At 43.0% G+C, this 21,066-nt stretch overlaps 1 protein-coding gene across 1 annotated transcript in view; it reads left to right on the forward strand.

Annotated features, from left to right (window-relative positions):
* The first annotated feature begins 250 nt into the window (after positions 1-250).
* The window catches only part of LZTR1 (leucine zipper like post translational regulator 1), a 34,810-nt gene continuing 13,994 nt past the window's right edge, over positions 251-21,066 (forward strand). Inside the window, exons 1-10 of the mRNA XM_082778299.1 lie at positions 251-457; positions 554-616; positions 887-943; positions 1,102-1,181; positions 1,556-1,664; positions 3,007-3,090; positions 4,582-4,639; positions 5,232-5,371; positions 6,360-6,561; positions 20,751-20,861. Of these exons, the coding sequence (XP_082634425.1) occupies positions 282-457; positions 554-616; positions 887-943; positions 1,102-1,181; positions 1,556-1,664; positions 3,007-3,090; positions 4,582-4,639; positions 5,232-5,371; positions 6,360-6,561; positions 20,751-20,861 (1,080 nt within the window). The 5' untranslated portion in view covers positions 251-281. The remainder of the gene's footprint in view (positions 458-553; positions 617-886; positions 944-1,101; positions 1,182-1,555; positions 1,665-3,006; positions 3,091-4,581; positions 4,640-5,231; positions 5,372-6,359; positions 6,562-20,750; positions 20,862-21,066) is intronic.

The following is a 21,066-nucleotide window of genomic DNA, read 5'->3' on the forward strand; positions in this document are numbered from 1 at the left end:
GACCCTGACGCCCCTGGGGCACGGCCCCATCTTGTGGCCACCGCCCGGGGTCGCGGGGCCTCTGCCCGCCCCCTGCGCTGCCGCCGGGCCCGGGACTCGAACCCGCGACCTTCGGTGCTGCAGCGCCGCAAGCTGCCTCCGAGCCGCCCCCCCCCTCGTGGAGCGGGGCATGCTGGGGGCTGTAGTCCCGCGGTGGCCCCGCTGCCGAGCCGTGAGTGGGAACCGCGGGGCACGCCGGGAGTTGTAGTCCGGCAGGGAGGCCCCGCCGGTTGCTACGGGCCATGGCGGCGGCGGGGGCCCCGGCGGGTGTCGCGGGGCGCTCGAAGGTGGCTCCGAGCGTGGACTTCGACCACAGCTGCTCGGACAGCGTGGAGTACCTCACCCTCAACTTCGGGCCCTTCGAGACCGTGCACCGCTGGCGCCGCCTCCCGCCCTGCGACGAGTTCGTGGGGGCCCGGTGAGCGGCGGGGGGCGGCGGGCGGGGGGGAGGGGGTCGGGGTCCCTGTCCCTGTCCCTGTCCCTGTCCCTGACCGCTGCTCCCCGCTGCCCGCAGGCGCAGCAAGCACACCGTGGTGGCCTACCGGGACGCCATCTACGTCTTCGGAGGGGATAACGGGTGAGAGAGGGGGGGGGCGAGGGGAGGGGGCCTGTGTCTGAGGGGAAGGGGCTTGGGAGTGGGGTTTGACCAGAGGGGAAGGGGCTTGGGGGGGTCCTGGGCTGAGGAGAAGGGGCCTGGGGGGGGTCCTGGCCTGAGGGGAAGGGGTTTGGAGGACTTGGGTCTGAGGGGAAAAGGTTTGAGGGGTCCTGGCCTGAGGGGAAAGGGTTTGGGGGTCCGGGTCCTGCCCCAAGCAGAGCTGTAGCCTGCTGAGTTCCTTCCTTCCCCCAGGAAGACGATGCTGAACGACCTGCTGCGCTTCGACGTGAAGGACTGCTCGTGGTGCAGGTGGGTCGCCCCGCACAGCTGCCCGCAGGGGAGGCGGAGATGTCTTCCTTTCTCTGCACCCCTGGTCTGGGTGTAAGACTGTTGAGTCTGCATAATAACTTTGAGTGCTTCAAGCATGACAAGGGTGTTTGATTGCTGCTGTTCTAAATGTTGTGCAGGGCTTTTACCACGGGGACCCCGCCAGCACCACGGTATCACCACTCAGCTGTGGTCTATGGGAGCAGCATGTTTGTGTTTGGTAAGACAGTGGCAGATTACAGTTATGCGTGTATGGAATGATAAATATGTTGGTATTTAAAAAAAAAGATATTTTTAGGAAGCCTCAAAGGATGTTATTCAGTAGAAAACCTAGAATTTTTCCATGGCTGGCTGTGATTTCAACTTTAGCTTTGAAATACTTCTGCTTCTTTGTCTAAAGCAATGAAAACTTTAAGCTCATTGCCATGGTGTTTCTGTAGGGCTAAGAGTGAAGGAGAAGTCTCCCATCTATAGTAGTCCAGTAATTAAATAGTTTCTCTCTGTGTTGTCTAAACTTAAATTTTCTTCTTATATACTGACTCTAAGCATATGTGCTGTATTGGGTTTGAGTCTAATGGAATTGTTGTTGCTCAGGTGGCTATACTGGAGATATTTATTCCAATTCCAATTTGAAGAATAAAAATGATCTCTTCGAATATAAGTTTGCAACTGGACAATGGACAGAGTGGAAGACTGAAGGAAGGTAAGGAAGTGACGTTATTGTCTCACCTTTCACGATTCTGAGCATCACTCAGCAACCATTTAAATGGCACACAGAATTAGTTACAATGTTACTATTAAGGCTATAAGACTGTTTCTGATATGCTTTCTTAATTAAAGTTTCTTGAAGACTTCATCTTTTGTCCTGAAGGCCTACGTTCCAGAGTGTACAAGATTGGAAATTTGACAAAACCGTTCTTCACGTTTCATTTCTGGGTCAGAAGGGATGGGAGCAAAGGAAATGATTTCCTTCAAATTCTCTTTTTCATGGATAGCATGATATTTGTTGATTCCATATGGTTTCAATTTGTTTTAGTTATAAAACAAGTCGAAGCTTATTTGTAGTTAAATGTACACATTCCTTTCTTATTAAAATTTGACTTTCCTGGAGCATACTTACTTGAAGTGCATTAGGGTGATGCATGTTCACACAAATTCAGAAGCAGATGAATGAATTGATACGTGTTTGCATCTGTTGGATGGAGGTTCCCAAGATACAATTTTCCAAGGGAAAATTAAATACAGTAACTTGTTATTTCTTCAAGTTGGCTATGCACATTTCAGGTTGTTTCGTGGCTCTAGTGTAACTACAGAAATGGATGAAGAACAGGCAGTCTGTTCTTGAGTTACTGTTGCTCACTGCTTATGAGTGTATGTTACATTTTAGAAGGTAGACTACATTAGTAACTTCTCTTTCTGGTTCTTCTAGCAACTTCGGACATTTCAGAGAGTAATTCTCATTTATATTTTATGAACTCAAATGTCCTTCTCTTTCCCCACAGCTGAAGTTGGCAGGTTTAGTAAAAGCAATTCAAATTAGGAAGGAGAAATCATATGACTGATCTTTTATCATGGCCTCTGTATTTCAGGAATGCCCGTGCTGTGCTTTCCCCAGTAGTCTTTTGAACCCTGTCCATGATTTCACTTATGTGTTCCATCCTCTTAGTGCATGAAAGCCTGCATGGGGTTTTTATAACATTTGTAGTTTTCCACTTTGCTATAATGATAGTGCTATTAATTGTCCCACTGCCTTGCTACCTTAGATAAAATACTTCAGAGTATTTGGAGCATAACAAGCAATTTGTTGGTTTATTTTTTCCCCCTGTATGTGTTCAGATAGTTTAGTGATGGAAGGAGAGAATAATGTTCTAAAATGTACCCATCAGAAGCTTGCTTTGTGTTTTGAGGATGTATGATGGAAGCAATTTCCTGGCTGAGGCAGTTTGTGTAGGGGGCTTTATTATTAACTGCATTTTGCCTGTCATGCAGATCCTTCCTATAGCACTCCTGTAGGTAATTAAGATTTCGTTTTTTCTCGACTGTAGGTTACCGGTTGCGAGATCAGCTCACGGTGCAACAGTGTACAGCGATAAGCTGTGGATCTTTGCGGGATACGATGGCAACGCACGGTATGTGGAGGGATTGCTCTCTCCTTGGTCGCTTGTGTAAAATCCCAGTCACTGACTTTTCATATCTGTAGAGACATTTTCATATACCGAGTGCTTTTAACAATAATGGGAGTTTTGCTAAACCTCACTGCTGTTGAGCATTAGATTTTTGCAGTTCACCAGTACGTGTTCAAATAAGTATGTGTTTAAAAGCTAAAAAGCTGGTGACTCAGAATGGCTGTGGATGTACAGTTTGACAGCTTGCTTGGTTGCAAAGATGCTAAAAGGTCTTTGAAATTTGGCAAATGAGCATTTCTTAGAAGATACCCGTTACAGGCCTTCTGATGTTGCTGAAGACTGACAGAACAAAGCCTGGGGTTTCTATGAAGTCATAGAACACAACTGAGAAAACTATGTGAGCTTTTTCTTTGAAAATACATGATACTCTTGGTGGGATATTGCACTGAAACATCAAGATTATTTAGATTGAAGGCAGATGAGATGTTAGATGAGAAATGACTGAAAAGGAGTGGTACTGAGAAGTTAGGGAGAGCCTGGTACTTTGTTCCATATTCCAGCTCTTCAGATGTGCTGTCAGTCCATTAGGGAAGAATCAATTCTGAACACGTGATTCTTTGTTTTTTGTCTTGGTGAAAATGGGAAGTTTTTTTATGTTGATGCACGATATTTGCATCATGAGAACACACGTAGATTGGCACACACTAGGAGATGCTTCAAGTTGCTGGCTGCCTCTTCTGAGGAGAATCTGTAAAAAAGCTGCTCTGTCTCCCCCAGAACTGACATTAATGTGAAGCAGCAGCTGGGATCTTTCCTTTGTTTCTGGAGGAAGAATTGGAGAAAGATGCATGGCTGTGGAATTGTTCTGTTCCAATTTAGGAAGTTCCCTATGGGCCCTGGATAGGTGGAAGGAGAGATTGGGTGAGAGGAGCTATCTAATTTACCAAGATGGTGCTAAAAATGTCTTTTTGTGGAACGTGAGCCTCTGGCAACTCTGAACAAAAGAAGCATCTGTAGTTGTCTGCAAATTACTTGTACTGGGAAAAGCATAGTCAGATGTGTAGTAGCCTCTGATGTGTCATGTTACTCACTTCATCCTCTTTTATGTGTTTGGAGTAGGATTCAGCCATATAAATAATAACTGTGGTCAGTATCAGGAGCTAGCAGGAATGGGTGAAAGAAAGCACGATAATAAGGGGTATTTCTGTAAAAATCCCAAAGATTAAATTCTAATCCTTAAGCTCCAAGCAGAGTTGCTGTGTTAACTGTTCTGTATAAGTAACCAGAAAGATGCTAAAGCAGGCTCTGGTGGTGGTATAAAATACAGATTTAGAAATTTAGGTTTGTATTATTTTTTTTCTGCTAGCAGGAGATTCTTCCTGTTCAGGAGAAGGAATGCTGATAAAACATAATCTTTGTCTTTTCAACTCTATGAGCTAAAAATAACAAAACATTAAGTGTTTTCAGTCAGACTTTTTTTGTGTTATAACACAGGTTAAATGATATGTGGACAATTGGCCTACAGGACAGAGAGCTAACATGTTGGGAAGAGGTAAGAAGCTTTAATTTGAAGTAACGCAAATAACTTTTCTTCTTTTGGTTTTCACACACAATTACTTTAAATTTCCTATACCAGATTGCATTGGTCTCTCTTCAGAATGTATTTGTGACACGGATTAAAAGCAGTTCACGTTTGATTTTGTTTGTGTATTTGGAAAACCAACAATGTATGAGTGTACGGTTTCTGCTTGTGAATCTGTGAGCTGGACCTTGACTGCCTGGAGTGGCTTTGCTACGTCCCCTGTAAAAAAAGGACTGGGTTTCCACTTTAACCACTGCCATCAACAGGAATCTTTGCTGAGTGCCTGTCAAGATCAGAGAGAATCCCCATCCTCACAGTGACAGAGGCTTTAGAAATACGGCCTTCCATCTTTTTTTATCCATGGTAAAATTAGTCTGTGCAGATCTTTAAACACAGCATTAATTGATTACCTATTGCCAAAGGGGACTTGATTGTCTGCAGATGTTGCTACCATGTACTCTATGTGCGGATGCACTGCGTGTTCCCACAAGCATACTCCACATGTGTAGCTTTGCTCTACAAAATGCTTTGTTTGTTTATTTTGTACTTCATTATCTTTCAGATCGAACAAAGCGGTGAGATCCCTCCTTCATGCTGTAATTTTCCTGTGGCTGTTTGCAAAGACAAGATGTTTGTTTTCTCTGGCCAGAGTGGAGCAAAGATTACCAATAATCTCTTTCAGTTTGAATTCAAGGAAAAAATGTAAGTTTTTTTACAGTTAAGCTGCACAAAATCCACATAATCCTTGACTACTTAAGTTGAGGAATGCATGTACTTGAAGCTGTTGAGGAAGAATACTACATCTTATGACTAGCAAGGATAGATTAAATAAAATATGGACTGTTTTAATGAGACTTTGTATTTTGCCATGTGCTTTGCTAGGGCTTTTTCAGCAAGTGAACAGAAAGTTTGGTAGATACGCTTTAAGAAAGAAGCATGTATCTCAGTTTATTCTGAATCAAATGCCAAGTATTTTCTTCCTAAAATTTGTTATATGAATACTTGATTAAAACCAGACAGAGGTCCTGTAAAATACCAGTTCGCACTAGAATCATTAGGAAATGTGAAAGCACAGTATTTTTTGACATCTTGAGTATTCAGTTCCAGACATTTAGTGTGACTTGCCTGGAGTGCTGACTGTTGCTCTGAGAATGTGACCCCTCTGGTGAGAGAAAAATGCCATAAGGTGGGCATGCAGATCTTATGGTCTGTTCTGGAAACCTGGTCTGTCTGGTTACCAGTGGAACTGGCTGATGTGGAACCACAAGTGAAACAGCCAACTGCCTCAAATCCTTGGCTGAAATAGTGATATCATCGTGAATAAGCAATGCCTTGCTGAAATGTGCTACGTAATCAGAATGCTGCTGTTTAAAGGGTTAGCTGTTAAAATGTGTGACAGTAGATCACTAATTCCTTCCCAAGTTGTGGCCTTTGAGCTGCTGGGGTTTACATAAACATGTCTAGGTTAAGGAGATGCATTGCCTTTATGACATTCTCAGCTGTTTAGCAACATGGAGCTGATGTAGGTCTCTGAGAAGTTTAAGGGGTTTGCAGTTGCCTGTGGTTGTGTGGCTTCAGTATCAACTCTAATGGGCTTCTCTTGTTAATTTGTATAATCTGAGTGAGAGCGAGAAGCTTACTTTCAAGATAAATGTGAAAGATGCAATCTGTTTCATGTTTGGTGTTTCAGCTGGACACGAATTCCTACTGAGCACTTGCTGCGGGGCTCCCCTCCTCCTCCACAGCGACGGTACGGCCACACCATGGTGGCATTTGACCGGCATCTCTACGTGTTTGGTGGTGCTGCAGACAACACGCTGCCCAACGAACTTCACTGCTATGATGTGGACTCTCAGACCTGGGAGGTTATCCAACCCAGCCCGGACAGTGAGGTAAAACATTCGCTTTTTGGTTTTGCTGACAGGTTATGGACATGTTTTTGACAAGGACAGAGGCTTTTAGTTAAATAATAATAGCTCCTTCCCACTAATGGTTAAGCAGCTGAAGGATTATGGATAGCAGCCTGTGAATGTTTAGTCAGCTTTACTATTAGTCCGCAGTAATGTTTAAAACTTTGCTTAGTGCTGTTTAAAGAAATACTGTAAAAGACTTGTAATTCAAGTTGTGAGTCAGCCCGACAAGATTAAGAATAATCTCACCCTGTGGACTGGTAGTGATCATGCGATAAAATGTTGATCTCTTTTCATAGCACACCGATAAAGACTCGTCTCTGAGATAACCTGGCATTGCAGAACTGAAGTGCTGAGTGCATGATATTAGCAAATGGGGTGGCCTCTAATCATCTCTTTCCCAGCATGCAAAAGAAAAATAGTTTTTTTGAAGCCTCTACTACTATACGTACTTCCTGGATTTGGAATGGCTATGTTGACTGTATTTGGTCATTTTAATAGAATTTGCTTTAAGCCAATTGGTTTTAAGCCAATTTAAAATATTTCAGCTGGTTTAGCAGTAGGTTTAGAGTATTTGTATTAGCTGATGGGTGGTGAAGAAATGCCTAGATGCTTGTGTGCTCTCTAGAGAACTGTGGAGATTAAGGTTATACTGTAAAGGGATGAATATTACATGGGTTAGGATCAAATGCAGATTTACTAATTTTGCCAGAATTGGTATGACAGAGGTGCTTACATCTTTGACTGCTGCGCTGTATTTTAGTTGTTTACACAGATACATAATTCAGCATTTCATGAATAGGAAAATCCCATTTACACACCTCTTGTAAATTAACAATGGATGTGGGCCTGATTTTGAAAAATTATTTGACTAAAGTATTTCAAGGTAGCCTATTTTATGCTTTATGAAGCTGATTTATTTTAATGTGAAATCAATAAAAAGGCATGCCCGTTTTTTAAAGATGTGACTATCTTTGGGAAGGTAGATCCCATTCTGTAATGTTTCGGGTTGTTTGGAAAGAGAGAAGAGACCATCAACGACCAACTTTGCTTAATAGTGCCACAGTTAGAGCAAGTACGTGAGCAGGCTAACTTTCATATGAAAAATTGGATTTCACCTCTTCTGTAGATTGATGTGATGCATTTCCATTATTCTTTCTTCTTTTGGACTTTTAGCACTGAGTGGGTAAAGTCTCCAGAGTTCAAAATGAGAGGGAACAGCATTGATTTATCTCTTAATTCAGGAGTGATTTTTAAAGTGCTTTGCAAAAGATCTTACTCTTGTTCATCATGAATATCAGACACTGCTGCCTTTCTGTCTTCTTTGTTCCTGAACTAAGATGCAGAGGCAGCCCGGAGAAGCTTTTCAGACTGATCCTGGGAGTGATCTGGACTTTTCAGACATAAGCCCGTCATAGAAATGAACTGTTGGCTGGCAGGTGGAAATGGCATTTGTCCCTGCTACCCTGTTAAGGGCAACGTGGAAGGTGGCATGTAAAATAAGACAGGAATCTCGAGGCTTTTGCCCTTGCGAAAACAGCACAATTTTGCTGTTAACAGGGCTAGTTCCATGAAGGACATTGAAGCAGTTTTTGAGGACAGGCAGCTATCATGTATCAGGTGCTGTAGGTGCACTGAGACAGTCTTGCATTTTCTGCATTTTCGCTAAACGGGTAGAGACAGACTGGAAATGAGTCTGGCTGTGGACCAGTTTTAGTTCACTGCTCAGGTCTCTCAGAATTGTTGATAGTGCTTTGCTGTGGCATGGAGGATTGGAAAATGACTTGAAAAAAAACAGAAGAGAGGGTCCTGAATTGAAAAGAGATCAGCAGTTCAAAAATTAACCAGGAACTCCTCTGTTATGCTGTTAGGAAATCATAGTGAGTGGCAAGCCATGCTTTCTGAGCTGCACAGTTGCAATCCATATTTCCTCCGGCCTTTTCTTGGTACTGTAATATATGTACATATGTATTTTACAGAGCATGCGGGGCTATTCTCCATCTTTTCTCTGTTAGATGATTTTCACAGTTGGTGGTTCTTCTTTTCTAAGGCAGCTGGAGGAATATCAGGTCCGTGTCCTTGCTTGTCTGTATAACACTGCTCAAGCTTCTTGAGGTGCTCGATTTCCTTTAAATAGGACAATCAGAGAACTTAAAACTAATTTAAATAGATTTTCCTATTTCTTTGTTGCGCTTGATTTTTTTCTACCGAACTCAAAATATCCTTCCCTTTGTAGCGAAGCTTGGAAGAGCACAAAAAATCGGCAGGCAGCAGGAGGGAAGATGCCCCATCTATCACAGTGGCCTCCCAGCAGACAGATGTACACGCACGCACACAGCAGCCGTGGTTTGTACTAGAGCAGAGGAGCACGCTGCAGGCAACGGCAGGGAGCTTGAGGTCTGGCAGGGAAGCACATCAGCACTGACACCCTTTGTGTGTGCAGCCACACAGAATCAAAAATGGTGTTTGGAAGCAGCCACCTGCATTGTAGAGGACAAGGTCCTGTTGTAGGAACAGGAAGAAAATTCTGCTTCCTCACAAAGCGTTAGGAAGGTGAGATTAAAATGTGTATGGGTTGCTCCCCTCTTACCAGGCTAATTGCCATCGACTCCCCAGCGACTGCAGGTACTAGCGAGCAGCCTGCCTTTCCTGAAGTTAAAAGAGAAATTTCTTAATGCTTGGCTTGTGGAACATTTTAGTTTCACAATTAGGCCTTTCAAAGCCAAGAGCAACATACAGTTCTGACTTTCAAAGCTCTATTATTTGATTTACTTTTTTTTTTTTTTTTTTAATAAAGAAAAAAGGAGGTTAATGTGTTGGTAACCTTCTCTGCCTTACTTTAAGGCACAGTTCTGGAGTTCTTCAGATGGATTACTGTGATATGGTTTGTGGGCAGCTAAGAAGGATTAAAAGTACTTACTCATCCTGCCATGGATGAGTCTGCCACAGTCTCCCTGTGCAGAGATCAGTTACACCCGCTGAGGTATCTTCAGGCAAAAGAAATATTATTATGTGAACAAAACTCTGAATTCCTGCAATGAGGCCCCTGACAAGATCTCATTGCTTTCAGATGTGGTGAGCGTAGTTGCCAGGGTATCGTATTCTGCTATTAGAGATAAAATTTGGCATTTCACAGTCTCGAGAGAAGACTGATACTTCGTATGATTGTAAATAAAATGTAGTGTTTGGTGCTGCATCCTTTTTAGAAAATATTTTTTTTTAATCAAAATTGTCATACCAGTGACCTTTTCAAGTTTGTGCTCAGTAAACTAGAGAGACATCTAGAAAAATATATGATTTATTTTTAAAAAATGGTTATTAGACTATGGTTAAGACAGTTACACACCTTGATTTATTTTTGTCAAGTCTACGTTCATATCCTTTCTGAGTGATGTTTATGATGTGCTCTTACACCATGATCCCAGAGAAAGAAAAATTCAGGCTCATGTGGATGATAGGCAGAAGGCATGTATTTCTGTAGCTCACTTACCAGGAAGAAGCTAGAACAATGCAGTGTTAACATGACTCACGTTAAACGGATATAAGGCTGGATAACTGAAAGATTTTAACTAAGGTTTTGGATGAGGAGTGGTGACTCTGCATGTGATTCTGCTTAGGTCCCTTAGAGACCCCTTCTTGTCGCACTATTTGAAACTTTTTTGCAATGACCTTGAAAGTAAACAGGAAATCACAGCTTTCCCCTGGTATTTTCTAATTGTCTGGAGTTTTAATGATTGAAATAAGAGGCCACCCAGTGATTTGGATTTCTTGTTAAGGTGGGCACAGACACACGACATATTTCAGTATGTCTGTAAAGTAACATATCTAAGAACAGGATATGTGGTCTATGCTTAACTGTTTCCTGTAACAGTATCCTAGGAAACAATGACTTAAAAACTTTAGTCATTGTGGGGAGCTGAGACAAGCTCCCTGTAATGTAACATGGCTGGAAGTGCTAATGATATTCTTGGCTCTACAAGCTGACATAGCGTAGCATCATTTAGGAACATAAATACATTACTCTTGTGTTTCTTAGATAAATCTTCCAGTATAATATCTTACCATCTTGTGTTTACAGATCAAGGAGGTTGTTCAGAGAAGAAATCTGAAAATGATTAAAGTCTGGGAAACACAGTGAAACAGCTGTGAAGCATAGTCTTTATAGGGAGAGTTTAGGAAATGAATTCTGCATTGGCCTACTTGGGAAACTAGAGGTTTTTTAATCTATCGGTAAAGTATAAAGCAAGATCCAGTGGCTTCAACTTGAAACTGGAAATATTCAGACTAAAAAAAGAGAAGGAAATTAAAAGTTTACAGGTACGGTGAAGAATGAGAGTAATGATTCGCTGGAACATTTTATCAGAGTTCTTTGGTACATTCTTCACTACTTCTAAAACAGGGTATGATATTTTCTAAAGAGAAAGCTTTCCTAAAAGAAAGGCTTCAGTGTTGCTTCAAGGAAGTCTTGTAGGTTGTTTTATACAGGAAGTCAAATTGATATCCCAAAAGTACAATTACGGTAATTTGATCTTTGAAGACACACCAGGGTTCCAAAAAGAAGCAAGGGTTCGGTCACTTGATCTTTGTAATCTGCTGCTAGATTGCAGTTTGTGGGCCTTTGAGACATGTTCATTGGATTCAGCAGCCCTTGCTCTTTAAACTGTGCCTAATCCTCTCTGACGATTTATACATTCAGACCACTTTTTCAATCTTGCAACATATGTATAGAAATTATTTTAAAAGAAAATGGGTTTAGTAGTAGTACAGTAATCTTCAAGTAAATTACCGATTGGCTCCTATTCCAACCTTTGCAGTGATAGCGGTGTGTGTTTGAGTGTTACTGGTAAAGAACTAAGCTCTCAGTTTCCATGCGGTATTCTCTAGTGCATATCAAGTGGAAAAAATCTCATTTTCAGCTGAGTGGAATAGCAAATCATGTCCACGGTCCCGTCCCCTATTACTTACCACAACCACAAGTACAAAGTCTCTGGAAGAGCTGATATCACACCGAGCTTACTCATTTATGGCTTTGTTTTTGTATCTAGTGCTTTATCCTGCATTTCAGTTTCTTCATCACAGTCTTCAACTTTTAGGTTGCAGACAAAATATTTTCACCTTTCTCACAGAATTGCAGTGCTGAAGATTTCATGAGAAGTTTTTAGAAAGCTGCTGCTGGAAATCTTTAAGAACTGGTTAGATGAACCTCTCTCAGGAATGAAATATGTATTGTTGACCCTGGTTGGGACAGAGGAACGGGAATGACCTTTAATGAGGCCCTTTCTAGGTATCCGTGATAGAGTTTTAATTCCTTATCTTCTTGTATGGTACAATCAGGAAAATAAGAGGGGAAAGGAAAAGCTAAATTTCCATCATAGACGTAAATTAAATTTCCATCATAACAGGAGCTTAGCCAGAGTTTCATACCTGGAGTATGTTAAAGAATGGGAGGGAATCTTAAAATCACAGAAGCAGGTTGGTTGGAAGGGACCTCTGGAGTTCTCGAGTCTAACCTCCTCTTCACAGCAGGTACGCATAGGGCTGGGCGCCCGGGACCTTTCCCAGAGGAGTTGTGTGTGTTTCTAAGAACAGCAATCCAACAGCCTCTTCCTGCTCCTGTCGCAGTGTTTGTCCACCATCGTGGTAATAGCTGTCTTCCCTTTATACCAAGTGAGAATTTCCCATGCTCTAACTGACAGCTGGTGCCTGCTGGCTTTCCACTGGGCACCTGGCAGAGGAGTGTCTCCTCTGCACTCTTCCTGTCAGTACTTTCAGTCAGATATCTCCTTCAAATTCTCTTCTCTTTACAGATCAAGCATCATGTGCTTCAGCCCCGTCATCTCCTTAGCCTTGCACTAGACCTGTTCCAGTAGGTCAGTGCCTTTCTCGTACTGGAGAGCCCAAAATTGGGCAGAGTACTTCAGATGGCATGTCATAACTGCTGAACACAGGAGGGAAAATGACTTTCCTCAGCCTGCTGGCTAAATGTTTGCTGATACAGCTGAGGCTGCTGTTGGCCTCCCTGCAGGAGAACGCTGCTCACTCCTGTTAAGCTTGTTCTCTACCATGACTGCCAGGTTTTTCCTGCAAAGTTGCTTTCCAGCCAGACAGTCCCCAGGCTGGATCACTGCAAGGAATTATTCTATCCCAGGGATGGGACTTTGCATTTGCCTTAGCTGAACTTCGTGAGACAACCATCAGCCCATTTTTCCACCCTGGCTAAGTCCTCCTGAAAAGCAGCCTCAAGCATTTCAGCCACTGCAGGCAATTTGATGTCGGCTACAGATGTGCTGAGAACGTGGTGCCCTCCTCTAATCTGTCAAGCCAGTCAGCATTTTGCAGAAGACAATCAGATTAGTTAGGAAAGAGTTATTTGCTAAATCCTTGCTGACTGTTCCCAGTCATCTCCTTCATGTGGTGGAAGCAGCTTCCAGGAAGGTTTGCCCCATAACCTTCTCAGGACTGAAGTTGGGGTTGCCTGGCCTGTGGTTAGCTGACTTAAAGGTGAAAGAAGCCTTTACCCAAGCTGTGTTCCTAGGTTAACATCTTGCAAGAGTTTTAAAAGCAATAGGTGCTGTCTGGATTGTAAACAGCACTTTGTTTACTGTCTAGTGCCATAAGCCATCGTTGTCTAGGACAGGTGAGTCCATTGCCTTATTCTTAGAAAGGAATAACTTCTGTTCCTTAGAAAGGAATCACTTTCTAAGGAAGGGCACAACAAAGCAATTCAGCAGTTGCATTCTGCTTCTTTGCACATTTGCAGAGCTCTGACCTATTGAAATTCACTCTAAAATGGTTCTGTTCCAATTTTGCCTGGAAAGTTTATAGATTTTTCTGCACTCAGCATGTGAAAATATTTTTAGTCCCTAAATCCCCTTGAACTTAATAAACATCCAAAGCTCTGTCTGCCCATCTGTTTGAGCATTTTATGCTGCTGCCTAGTATGATAGCACAGAAGCATCTCTTGAGTGTAATCAGCTACTAGTAATGACTTCCTATTTGGACTTGGAGCTTATGGTTTTCTTCTAGTTTCAGAGGAAAAAAAAAATATATTTTTTAAATCTTTACGTTGGTTCACCAGATTTTCTTATTGATGGCTTTAGGTCTTTTTACTTTGTTTTGGCTCAGAGTTGTTGGTGGTACTGGATACTCATCGATGACCCTAGGCTGCGAAATAGATCTGGGCTTTGGAGTTCAGCGCAACGATCAGCTGGTTTAATACGTGCTCTTTCGCATATGGGGGCGAGGACAGAAGTTACACAATTAGAAATGCATCCTATAAATACAGGATGGTGTTTGAGAAGCTGAGAGAATGAGAAAGCAGAGCCTTGAAATGTGGCTGCAGTGGATTTGATTTTAGCTAGTTCCTAATATTGCACAGAGTGCTGAAATTTCACTCTGAGAAAGGATGGAAAACGTTAGCAATGCGTTGAGAAATGAATAGGCGATACAAGATAAACCCTGGAAGCAACACAAATACTCCCTGCCTGCAATAACAGTGTATGTAGCTAATGTACTCTTCACAGCCAAGAGGAGGAAGCTTACCATGACGAAGCTTGGAAGAGATTCATAGAAACTTTTGTAACTGACCCAGATTTCTTGACAGAAGTGCCGAGGAGCTGCATTTGGACCATGAGTAGGGCCGGGTGAGCGCTTGGTCACAAGGAGCAGCCAACGCGTGGTGTAACAGGCAAGCTTGGCTGTTATTAGCTGTAGAAAAAGTTTTACTTTGTCCTTTTCCAAACACGTTAGCTAGCTTTGACTTGAGGTACGGGTTGTCTCTTGGTGGTGCTCCGTCTGCGCCATTCTTTGATCAAGCCAAATTTGGGAATTCTGTCTGACAGTGGGAATGTTTGAGATATTGCCTCTCTGCCATCTTTGTTTGCGATCTGAATTCTTCCTGCTTGCAATAAACCAAATCCTTAGCCCCTCACGAAGAGTCAGTGGAGGGAGACGGCAGACAAAGAGGAATTAATGCTTAAGGTTTTAATTGCTGTGTACATCTGTTGTTGCAAAAAGCGTAAGCAAACAACATGACTAATCTGTTGAATTGTTCAGTCACAGTGGCAGGCTGCAGGCAAGACTTTGATGCTTCTCTGGACCAATTCTGAATGTTCTGGATGTATGGGCATGATCTTTTGGAGCTTCAGCCGCAGGGGGACTCCTGCTCGGTGTCCAGTCTCTCATGCCTCCCATCTATACTTTTACAGGGTACTGTTTTTAAATCTCATAACCAGGTTTCCCATCCAGAAGTGGCTGAGAGAGTATCTGCCCAGAAGAAGCTCCTTCCTTGCCCTCAGAAGAACGTGGTTTAAAAAAAATCTTGGGATGTATGTGGTTTAGATTTCGGCATAACAACAGTTAAGCAGCCACCCACAGCAAACTCAGAGGTAAATAAAGAAACATACAGAAGTGAAAAAAAAAAATCTATTCCAGGAGAGAGAAATAAATTTCAGTCTTATATATACTTTCTCTCCTCCACTCCTTTTTTTTTTTCCTTGAATTTATCTTGAGACTTTTCACCTTAAGCTGTAATCTAGGAACCACTTAAGCTTCAACTCTGCACATGAGTTGTAAATTGCTTATAGAAGGCAGTTATAGACCCCTGAGTGAAAACTATTCATTTGATTTAATTCTACTTTTACGTTGATTCAACTTAATTCGTTAAGGACTTTAAGTAAAGCTGAATGTATTCCTGGTGAGGTTAAAATTGAAACCAATGACTTTATGTTGAGGTTTGCGCAGGTTTAATTAAGTTTATTTTAAAGTATGTGGAATCAGCACCGGAGTTGATGCTCAGGGCTCTAATCTCAACTATTTGAATGATTGCTAGGCTCTAGCGCAGGGAGAAGCAGAACTAATGCACAGCTTTGTAAGTCAAATCAGAACCCCGAGGAGTGCCACAGGACAAGCTCTCAATTTGTGCTGTCTAGACTGGGCATTGAAATGAGTTCTGAGTGCAAGAAATGCTCCCTCCCCCCCCCCCCCCCCCCCCAAAAAAAAAAAAATGTTCTGAAATACTTGCATTTTGAAAATGATGGTTTAAATCCTGGCAGCAGCATGGAGAGGTATACTGGAAGGGAAGAAAGGGTGACTGATGAGATCTGCTCTTGAAAGCAAAGATTCCAGCTTGAAAGGAACCTCAGATTGCAAATCCCATTAACCTTAGCTAGGGAAAACACTTGGACAGATGAAGCAGAGCAGTGTGTCGTGGGGAGTGGTGCCAGCCCAGATCATGAGAGCTGTCAGGATTGAATCTAAAATTCTTTCTGTCAGGCACTGCTAATAAAGTAAGGAGATCGCGTTGATTGAGAGATAAGAATGGGACCTAGAGGTGACAAATACATTCAGACTGGTGACACATCTGTGGTTTTAGCAGCTTGCTGTGTGCTCGGAGCAAGAGGAGCGACAGCCGCCTGGATTCAGGTGCGAACCCAGTTCCACCAGCAGCTCCCTTACTGAAACTCCCTTAAGAAACCCGTACCGAAATCACAGTTACTACAAATAAAAACTGTATTTTGCATGAATTATCTCGCCTGCCAGACTCAAGTTGTATTTTTAGAGTGCTGGTTTCAGGTAGCAGCTGTTGTTATCCCAGGAGGGCTTTACCAGTGGGTGTGCTCGTGTACCTTTATCATTAAGCATGCCTTACCCGGGCCTAGCTGTAAGGTGTTGTGCCTCTCATCATCATAATCCTGAGTGCAATTCTCAGTGTGTTATCTGGAATATTTACACAAAGCTACCGCAAGGAAGGGTTGTCGTAATCTGATGAAAAGTGAAGGCAGGGGAGACAGTGAGGAAGCATCTGGTGGACAACACGATTGGGAAAGTTCTGGCTCTGTCCTTGTGAAAGCAGCACATCTCAGCTGCCTCTACACAAACCTGGCTTTGGAAATAGGAGGAATTAGAAGGCCATGTCACAGACCTCGCTGGACATAGTGAGGTAGCTCATGTGACCAGAACGATGGGCTGGGAAGGTGAGGAGAAAGGGTTGAGCTTTGCCTTGGAAGGGGTGATGAGCCAGGTGGGAGCTGATGGGCAAGGTTCAAAGGGTAGGGTAGCACGGATGACATTGGGAAGTTTTTGAGCTTCTTTCCCAACACCAAAATGAGAATAACCAACACATTCTTATGTCACAGGTGTGTTTGGGGACAGCTGACTCACAAAAGAAGATTAGGATGAATGTGTTGCACTGCAAAACAAAAGCTGAACTTCTCATTTTCTCTACACTGACTTTGTTCCTCTGAAAGCAGCCGTTCCTAACCATAAGTCTGGCTTACATTGTTGTGAGCAAGGCATTGCTAACCATATATTTGGGTGATAGTTTTGTTGTCTGAGGCAGTTTGAATACACCACACCTTTATTTGTGCAGATGTGTGTTCAGATACGTGGCCCATCAGGAGCATCCCTAGCGAAGCAGTAAGAGCAGTCAGCAAACGTGACCCCAGCAAAAAGCTGGAAGAGCTGGAGATGCCTAGTGAAGGAGAGATGCGAGGTGAAGCACGTATTTTGAAATGCATCAACAGTTGCTGCAGAAAGCAGAGCGAGGCTCTTCTCTGTGTTTCTAGTGAGATGGACAAGAGTTGGAGTCATTAATGCTTCAATCACAGCAAAGAAGATGCAGCACAAGCACTAGCTTTCACAGGAGGAAACACAATACACCTTTTTCTGCCTACCCAGTTACTTTTAGGAGAGTGATTGCGTGTTGGAAATTGGCGATTCTGTACTCTCATTCAGGCTCAGGCAGGGGATTGTGGTCTGGTAGCTGCAACCCTGTCATGCTCAGCGCTGCCCTTCACAGTCTTAGACAGGTCTCCTCCATTAGACACTCTGATTCTCGCCCCACCTTTGCATGAAGTGCCCTTCTTGTTGTTTTTTTTTGTTGTTTTTTTACCCAATCAGATTTGACTGTGTGCATAGTACAAGGGATGAGACTTTTTTCAGTACTGCGGAAAGCACAAGTATAAAAATACCTGCATAAACCAAGCTCGGATTGAGTAGGTCACGCACTGCCTGAATTACAGCTGGGCTCTCAGCCTCAGGGAGGACAACTTGCGGGGTTTCTCCTGTACATGGTCTGTGTAACACAGTCTGTGGACAACAAGCAGAGCGATGGCTGTTATCTCTGCTGTTTAAAATCAGGCCACACAGCTCCAGGACCCCAGTATTGAATGCGGCAAGAGCTTTTGTGGCTCTGTTTCAGGTTTTGTAAATTCTCTCGTCTTCTGTTCTCCACAGAGTCCCATGCTGGGAGGCTTTTTGGCCATCCCAGCTAGCAAAACAGCTATTATTTCATACCTGTTCCATTTAAACTGCACTTGGCTTGAGCACATTCAGCAGCTGATTCTGTCAGCTTGGGCGGTCTCCCAGTAAAAGATTGACGATAGGGCAGGATGTTTTGGTGTCTGGCATCGGACTGGGGAGCATGCAGCCCGGCGTGCCTCTCTCCAGCTGTTCACTCCCCTGAGCTCTTTGAACCTTTCTGTTTTTATTCGTTTAGTTCTGAATATTTTCTCCTTGCTACTTTTCCATTCCTGGAATGGAGGGAAGGATGTTGGGTTAGCGCCCTGCCTGCAGGAGGACGTGAGTGCCCAGCCCTGAGACTGCAGAGCCCGAGGATTCTTCTCCATGGCCCCTGTTTTCCAGCACTGTCTGAGCTGGGAATGACTGGGATCGCCAGGTCTGTAGCGTAGGAGCTGCTTTCCTTATAGGTAAGACTAGGCTGCAGTCACCTGGGCTGTGTCACGCACATCATCTGAGCTCCAGCAGTAGTTCCTGTGCGAGGTAGGTCCAGATTTTAGAAAAACATGCTTTGTAGATTGGAGAATTCCCCGTGATGGAACGTCCAGTTAAAATGTTCCAAATTGTTGATGACACACACTGAAATGTAGGAAGGTAACTACCTGCTGTGGCCAGAGCCTCGGTCCTGGGGGTTTGTGGCCGTGGCATTGGGCGCTCAGCAGGGCTGCAGCCCCAGCAGGAAGTTCTGGGCTGGCCCAAATTCTGCTCCTCTCATTCAGCAAAGCGAGGATCCTGAGAGACCCTGGGCTGCAGAATGTTTTGATGAACTGTGCATGGCCTTCCTTTCTGTGGGTTATCCTACAATATGTACGTTTCTCTCAGTACTCGGTTTAAAAATGCAACATGTGTATTAAAAAAGTAGGCTTGTGTTGATTGCTTAAGTTAATTAGTAAATAGCAAGGCTCTGCTTACCTGACTGCTCTGGTACCAACCATTACAAAAGAAAAATCATTGTTTGAGTTAAATATGATGTGACTAGCAAGTGAAGTGTTACTTGATTAAATACTCAAATGATTCATGTTTCCTTTCTGGCACCAATTGTGAAAATGCTCTAGTGGGGTTTTTTTGACTGGAAAAAAGTAAGTGTTTTTTAAACATAATGGGTGACTTTTTAAAAGCAAATCCTTTGGTATTAAAGAATTATTTAGACTAAAAACAAAGCTAAAGTATCATGTATTTGGGGGGGGGGGGGAAAAAGGCAGGGGAAATGACCTGAATAAGTACAAGCCAGGTGGCCTGCATTTGATATCTGACAGTTTATTTTTGTTGTGTTTTTTGTTTGTTTGTGTGTTTGTTTGTTTTGTTGGTTTGTTTTTTCTGATTGGAGAGCCAGTTTCAAGGAAGATAATACAATATAACTAATGTCAGCTCATCTGGTTTTGGAAAAATAGGTCTTGGCATGCAGAGTTCATATTTTGGAATGAGACTGGAGCTTTGGTTGATAAACTCACTGATGTCTTTTTAACCTAATATCGTATGTTTGATTAATTAAATAAGATGTACTGGCTGAAAAATGAGATTACTAGTATGAGGGAATGCTGGCTGTATAGCAGACTGTTTTTGCAGCGCTACCATCCTCTTTTGGAGACGTACCAAATAGGCGCCCAGCAAGAATTTACTAGTAGACCAGTATTATTCAGTAATTTCCCATAGCAGTATTTTTTAGCACTAAGTTCAGATGTTCTTTAATGATGTATCCATGACCTGTGCTGGAGACAGAAGGCATCTTGTTTATCCAGAGCAATCGAGATGGCTTCCTGAACGGGTGCAGACAAACATAAAGCCAGCAAAACCGTGGCCGTACATCTGAGAATCAGAGGCACAGGTACTGGTTGCCGTATGGGGATTGGATCCCTGCAGGCTGGAGTTTGAAGAAAATCAAAAGTCATGCAAATTCTGGTGAGCAGCAAACTAAATGAGACCATTGTGTGACGCTGTGGTGAAAGGGATAATTTGGTGGTAATGAAAAATGCCAGTCAGCACGGCTTCATGGAAAATATGCCTCTCCAGATAAACATAATGTTGTTTCATGTTTGAGCTTACTGGAGTAGTGTCTATAAATATGTACAAGAAGAGAAGATTTCTTATACCAGAGGGCTTTTTACTTAGTAGGCAAAGATTTAATGAGATTTGCTGCCTGGAAAACATAACAAGCCTGATCAAACTAGGGAAAAAAGAGTTACAGTCACCACTCAAAGACTTTATATAGATATCTCAGGGAGGTGTGCTGGTTCAATCGGTATCATTTGTGTAACCTCAGAAGAAATAGGAAAGAAAAATGTAAAAGGACCACTGCAGGTTTGACTTGCAGGGACTCCTTCCCACTTTGGAAATCTATGGGGTGAAGCACGTGTTGGATGAGGTGGTGTGAGTCCTCAGTCCCTCGGTCCTACAAGCAGCTGGGGCAGTGTGGGGTGGCTTTGCCTCGGTGGGCTGCAGGAGAAGGGGCACACACAACTTTTCGGTTCCATATAATGCCCAGAATAAGCCCTAAATTTATCTAGAGAACACATTTTCAGAATCTGTCTCTAGAAGCGTGTTTGATTTTCCTATGTAAAACTTAGCTTTGAGTCATGGTTTTTGGTAAGTGATGTATTTTGTAACAGTTGTGATATGCAGAGCCCTGCATATGTACAGATCTGCTGGAAGGTGTAATGAACAGATGTTTCTAAATGTGACTGGCAAGTGTGTTCAAGGAAACAATCCTAAAATAAAAGAAATGTCAGTCTTAGGATGCAAGCGGTCATGTTGCTTTAGGCTACGAAGAGGTTTTTTCCCTTCTCTCTGTTGATCTCTTACAGGCCCTTTTTCTTGGGAGAAAAAAGGCTGTTTTTATTTATTCACTCACGTATTTTGTCCTTTTCTTTCCCTAGTTACCCAGTGGGCGACTTTTCCATGCTGCAGCTGTTATCTCAGATGCTATGTACATCTTTGGTGGGACAGTGGACAACAACATTAGAAGTGGAGAAATGTACAGGTTCCAGGTAAATGTACAGCTTCCAGGTAAATGTACAGCTTCCAGGCAACTCACTGGTAAACAAACCAAATGTTCACATCATTTCTGCACAAGTCCTGCTTCCATCTCCCGACACAGAGGAGTCTCTGGTTTGGCTCACTGCGAGCTTCATGGCTTCCCTTTGACATCCTTCCTGCAGGAAGCCTTTGCATTTGCATATCAGCTGTCAAAAA

Source organism: Aythya marila (genome assembly GCF_965140915.1).
Source record: "Aythya marila genome assembly, chromosome: 24".
Taxonomy (NCBI): domain Eukaryota; kingdom Metazoa; phylum Chordata; class Aves; order Anseriformes; family Anatidae; genus Aythya; species Aythya marila.